The sequence below is a fragment of the Podarcis melisellensis genome (assembly GCF_964234715.1).
Source record: "Podarcis melisellensis genome assembly, chromosome: 11".
NCBI lineage: Eukaryota > Metazoa > Chordata > Lepidosauria > Squamata > Lacertidae > Podarcis > Podarcis melisellensis.
The window spans coordinates 41,199,284-41,205,346 of record NC_138543.1 but is presented as its reverse complement, the minus strand read 5'-3'; the positions used below and the strand labels follow the sequence as shown (position 1 = coordinate 41,205,346).

The 6,063-nt window shown below is 49.7% G+C and overlaps 1 protein-coding gene across 1 annotated transcript in view; it reads left to right on the top strand.

The window, feature by feature from the left end:
* Nucleotides 1-896: 896 nt before the first annotated feature.
* MTREX (Mtr4 exosome RNA helicase) overlaps nt 897-6,063 on the top strand; it is a 42,877-nt gene continuing 37,710 nt past the window's right edge. Inside the window, exons 1-3 of the mRNA XM_081929629.1 lie at nt 897-1,059; nt 2,128-2,265; nt 5,443-5,509. Of these exons, the coding sequence (XP_081785755.1) occupies nt 938-1,059; nt 2,128-2,265; nt 5,443-5,509 (327 nt within the window). The 5' untranslated portion in view covers nt 897-937. The remainder of the gene's footprint in view (nt 1,060-2,127; nt 2,266-5,442; nt 5,510-6,063) is intronic.

The following is a 6,063-nucleotide window of genomic DNA, read 5'->3' as shown; positions in this document are numbered from 1 at the left end:
TCCCTTTGGGGAAGAAAGGTGGATGTTAACTTTGACATAAAAAGAATCCTCACAGCGGCCAAACAAGCTCCTTCATAGCTGTCAACTTTCAGATTTGAAAATAAGGGAGCAGCAGCCTCGAAAATAAAGGATCAGCAGCCTCACCTGTCCCGGGGACAGTCTACGGGATATCTAACAATCCAGGATAGCAGCGGGAAGCAGTGGGAAACGGCGCTGGAATAAGGGAATTTCCCGCAAAAAAATGGAAGGTTGACAGCTATGGGAATACTGTAATATTTTAAAATGTCCCGCGAGGCGGAATGGGAGAGCTGCTTTTAGAAATAAATGGAGACATTCTAAAGTAGTTGTGATCCTATCGCCACTGGATTTAAAGGTGGTTGTGGTGTTAGCAGAGGCGTGCAAGGAAAACGAATAAGGCTGAGCAACACCACCATATATTCGAAGCCCATTCTTTCCCTCAAAAGTATCTGCGTACTGTTGCTTGCTCCTCATAGAGCTCTAATTCTCAGCAACCTTTCATTTAATACAGTTCCCAGCCTTTCAGCTGCAGTGCCCATAATTCTTTCAAGGGTTGTGTGTGGAATGTGCTTTAAAGGTATACCTTGGGCAACCCCAGGCAAGAAGGGCAGACGGTGACAGTTCAGCTAGAGATAAGAATGTGTGCAAATGTAGCCAAATAAAATAATAATAATACTTGTATAAATAAAAAGGCGTAAAAAACACCTTTCTGTTGCTTTTGGTGTAACAGAATAACACAGCTCCCTTTAAGCGGCCCTGCGTGTCTCAATTTTTTTTATCTCTCAGGATCAGGGTGGCCCTTTCAACGTCCGCCGGAAGTTCAGCCTAAAAGGCCGCTCTAGGGTGCGCGACGCTATCGTCCTGCGCGCGGTGCGTGGCGGGAGTGCCTCTCGCGTGTGTTTGCCGAGGAGTGGGAAAGATGGCGGACGCCTTTGGGGACGAGCTGTTCAGCGTGTTCGAAGAAGACCCTGCCGCCGCTTCCGGCTCGAAGAAGGCGAAGGGGGCGGCTGAGGCGACTGCCGCTGCTGTAGGCAAGGCCGGGTGAGGACCCAGGGGAGAGCTTGAGAGGGAGAGGCGGAAGGGCGAAGTTCGACCGTTCCTATGGAGATGGCTGCCGTTTGGCCGGTTGTTGGACGCAGGCAAAGGGTCGCCCTCGAAGTGCCCCGAGGGACAACTAGAGGAGGAGGCTGTAGTTCCCTGTTCCTGTTAAACGTTTCTCCGTGATAGGGAATCGCTAACTTTCTTTGCAAACTGGATAAAGTTTTGGGAGCACCGCACATCACCCCAAAGCGACTTACAAACAAACCCCACATTACAGGCGGGGCGGGGGAAGAAATGCATTCAAAATATCCCACAAATTTCTAAAAGGCCGCAAGTCTGGTTATAGAGGGAAGCTTTTGCCTGGCGCCTAAAGATATTTGATGGCGCCAGAGGAGCTTCCCATATGTGGAAGCTTTTCCCTTTCCCCCACAATAATCTTCTCTGAAGTATCACTTGAAGCTTGACACCTACAGGGTTAGCTTCCCTGTCCCCACAGTATTTCAGACTGTGTTGCCTGCAGCAAATAACAGCAAATTTGGAATGAAAGGTTTATGCAATCCGCTCGGTATGGGATAACAGATGAGACATTTCCTTCTGGTAGAGATGATAGAGGTGATAACAGCTGGCCAAGTCCAGGGGAGGAGGGGGGAAATATGGAAAATTGTTAGAGAAATATTGTTAGAGGATGTATACATAGAAAAACCAATAAAAATGTTTTTTTAAAAACAACAACTGGCACTGTTGCCTCTAGTAGTGTCAGATAAGTGATGGGCCCACAGCCAACCAACTTTGGAGATGCTGGGTTTTTGCTGCTTGTTCTGGGAGTAGTGCATGTAAACTTCACCAGGTCATGGCCTCATCTGGCAGCTTCCTTCCTTCCACATGAATTTTACCATTTGCAAAAGTCAGTGGTTATTACAGAGAAAACTTCATATCTGAATCTCACCATGAAGCATCATTTAAAGAAATGGGAATGTAACATTTCATATCCTGTTGGAAATCTGTTAAGCTTTGTTTAGATTTTGAGAGTTTACTAACAATTATCTTTTTTGTTGATTTGAATTTCAGGAAACAATCAGATGGCAAATCTGCAGCATCCACTAAATTTCCAACAAAAACTAAACGAGATGCAGAGGTCGATAGCACAGACATTCCAGTTTTTGAAAAGAAGCCAAAGTTGGAAGATACCGCCACAGAAGATCTCAGGTAATCATGTTAGAGGCTTGAATGGTTGCATGATAACTGGCCAGCAAAGATTACAACAAGCACCATAATTGAGCTTTCATAAGTGTTTTGTAAACATTTGCTTATATAACATTATTCTGCCATAAATAATCATATGAAGGAAAGCATGTTTGAAAACTTTGTGCCATGAATACTTGTCCTCTTGCTTAACCTAAAGGAAAGACACAGATTGGAATTTTAGGACTTTGGAGTTGAAACTGCTTCTGTTGAGTGCTGTGATATACTTTTTCTGTTGTTTTATTGACTAACAAATTGAGTTTTATCTCTTGCATTTACATAATCACCTTTCTTGCAAACTTGTGATGGCATAAGTTCTCTGGTCGAGGCTTCTTTTGTCTTTGTCTGTTTAATATTTTGGCTAGGTACTCATGAATTAGAATTTGTTGCTGACACTCAAATGTATCATTTTCCCCCCTTAAATACCAAATAAATATAATTGTTTTCTGATAAGGTTGAACTAAGTAAATGAATATATGTTGTAGCCTCCTAATTATGAATCAGTTGCATTAGTAAATATTTGAAGGGAGTTCTCCTGTCCTGGCTGATCTAAAGCAGACAAGCTACTTATAGTGCAGTCTTTACCACAACTAAATTTCCAGTCTCCTAAGGTTAGCCCCATGAATAATTATTGCATGGGCATCTGCCCACTTCCCTTCTTGGATTTCCTCTTCCCTGAAATATCTTAGGCTGTTATCCCAGTCCTTTAAAGATGAGAGGAATGTGAGTAAGACTCTGTACTGTTGTTTCCTTGAAGACCAGGATGATTAGTTTGCTTTATTCTGAACATTTTGATCTTCTTGCTGCTTTTAAAGATTTACTGTTTAAGTTTAAATGTTCTTAACGTTATGTGATTAGCCTTTCTGATAAAATGTTTGAGGGACAGGGTGTACATTGGAATAATTAACAAATGTTTACCCATCTTTAAAAGGCTAGGGCAGATAACTGAGATACTACTATGATGATAGTGGGAAGAGCAGAGAACATGCAGGCGTGTAGCACAGTTTTTTATGGTGCTTTGAGCCTGAGGCATTCATTACTTGCACCAGGTGACAAGATGAGTAGCAAATTGTCTTGCAGTTTTTTAAGCTGGTTCTGGAATTGGCTTATTGTGGGAAATGTGTAATACAGTGGTGCCCCGCAAGACGAATGCCTCGCAAGACGAAAAACCCGCAAGACGAAAGGGTTTTTCGGGTTTTGCGACGCTTCGCTAGACGATTTTCCCTATGGGCTTGCATCGCAAGACGAAAGCCCATAGGGAAATCTCGGGGACCTTTTTTTAAATGCTGGCGGTGGGGAGCAAAGCCTTTTTCCCCCCTCCGGACTTCAGAAGAGGTCCAGGAAGGCCGGCGGGGGCGAAAGGCTTTGCTCCCCACCGCCAGCATTTTAAAAGCGGTCCGGGATAGCAGGGAAGCGCTTCCCGCTATCCCGGACGGCTTTTGAAGGCAGGCGGGGGGGCAAAGACTTTTGCCCCCCCGCCCGCCTTGGGAAGAGGTCCTGGACCTCTTCCCAAGGTGGGCGGGGGGCAAAAGTCTTTGCCCCCCCTGCCTGCCTAACCGGGGGCTTTTAAATCGCCCCGGGACTGTCCGGGGCGATTTAAAAGCCCCCGGACGGCTTTTGAAGCCTCCCCCCGCCGCCCGGCATCGGGGCATCGTCCCGATGCCGGACGACGGGGCGAGAAAGCCTCCCCCCGCCGCCCGGCTTCGGGGCATCGTCCCGATGCCGGGCGACGGGGCGAGAAAGCCTCCCCCCGCCGCCCGGCTTCGGGGCATCGTCCCGATGCCGGGCGACGGGGCGAGAAAGCCTCCCCCCGCCGCCCGGCTTCGGGGCATCGTCCCGATGCCGGGCGACGGGGCGAGAAAGCCTCCCCCCGCCGCCCGGCTTCGGGGCATCGTCCCGATGCCGGGCGACGGGGCGGGAAAGCCTCCCCCCGCCGCCCGGCTTCGGGGCATCGTCCCGATGCCGGGCGACGGGGCGAGAAAGCCTCCCCCCGCCGCCCGGCTTCGGGGCATCGTCCCGATGCCGGGCGACGGGGCGGGAAAGCCTCCCCCCGCCGCCCGGCTTCGGGGCATCGTCCCGATGCCGGGCGACGGGGCGGGAAAGCCTCCCCCCGCCGCCTGGCATCGGAACCATGTCCCGATGCCGGGCGACGGGGCGAGAAAGCCTCCCCCCGCCGCCTGGCATCGGAACCATGTCCCGATGCTGGGCGACGGGGCGAGAAAGCCTCCCCCCGCCGCCCGGCTTCGGGGCATCGTCCCGATGCCGGGCGACGGGGCGGGAAAGCCTCCCCCCGCCGCCCGGCTTCGGGGCATCGTCCCGATGCCGGGCGACGGGGCGAGAAAGCCTCCCCCCGCCGCCTGGCATCGGAACCATGTCCCGATGCCGGGCGACGGGGCGGGAAAGCCTCCCCCCGCCGCCTGGCATCGGAACCATGTCCCGATGCTGGGCGACGGGGCGAGAAAGCCTCCCCCGCCGCCCGGCTTCGGGGCATCGTCCCGATGCCGGGCGACGGGGCGGGAAAGCCTCCCCCCGCCGCCCGGCTTCGGGGCATCGTCCCGATGCCGGGCGACGGGGCGAGAAAGCCTCCCCCCGCCGCCCGGCATCGGAACGATGTCCCGAAGCCCGGCGGCGGGGCGGGAAAGCCTGGGCGCGCTTGCAACTCTCCGCAAGGAGCGCGCTCCTTGCGGAGAGGTCCGCGCCTCTCCTGGACCTTTTCTGAAGGCAGGCGGGGGGGGGGCAAAAGTCTTTGTCCCCCCTGCCTGCCTTCCCAGGGGCTTTTAAATCGCCCCGGACAGCGGAGAAGTCCTCCGCTGTCCCGGGCGATTTTAAAATGCCGCCCGCCAGAAGAGGTCGGGGGAAGGCGGTTTCCATAGGAACGCATTAATTGATTTTCAATGCATTCCTATGGAAAACCGTGCATCGCAAGACGAAAAACTCGCAAGACGAAGAGACTTGCGGAACGAATTAATTTCGTCTTGCGAGGCACCACTGTAATGATTGTACTAGCTAAGGGAATGACAAGCATTGTTTTTTTCATAGTGCTTAGTTAGGATATCATGATAATTACTTAAACCAACAACCATAAATGTATGGGGTATTTTGTTAATAATTGTTAGTATTAATTTGCACTTTTCCTTTCAGTTTGGCAGACCTGATGCCAAAAATAAAGGTACAAGCAGTTGAAACTGTTGAAGGTTGTACACATGAGGTGAGTTTAATGTCGGTGGTTGTTATATTTTGTTGCATATGCTACTACTTGTTTGAATTTCCTGGCTCTTACAGTAGATACTTTAAAAACTTTGCTTTTAGTAATGTTTTGATGTTACATTTTAAAATGAAGTACTGCACTTTTCTCTGTAGGAGCAAATCATTCATGTACGTTGGGGAAAATTAAAGGAGGATATAGTTGGACGCCTTTGGAATGAGGGCCATCTTTGTCTCAGTGATGTGTGCTCCTTGATGTTAAGTGTCTGAAAATGAAAACAGTTGAGCTGCCCTTTGTCTTCATAGCCCAGAGCCTTCAACTATATATTTGTGCCCTCGTTTCATTTATTGGCTAAACTAGAATATGCTGGAGAGCAGAAAGTGACTTATATAGTTAAATAGTTGATATAAATATAATTGATTTTGGGGGCTGTTTTAGATATTAATAGTTAAACAGGAAAAAAATGGGCAAAGTTTTTAAGCTTTATCTCACTTGCCCTTTTAAAAAATGCAACCATTTGTTTCAGGTTTGTTTCTGAAACAAAGGGTTGTATGCAA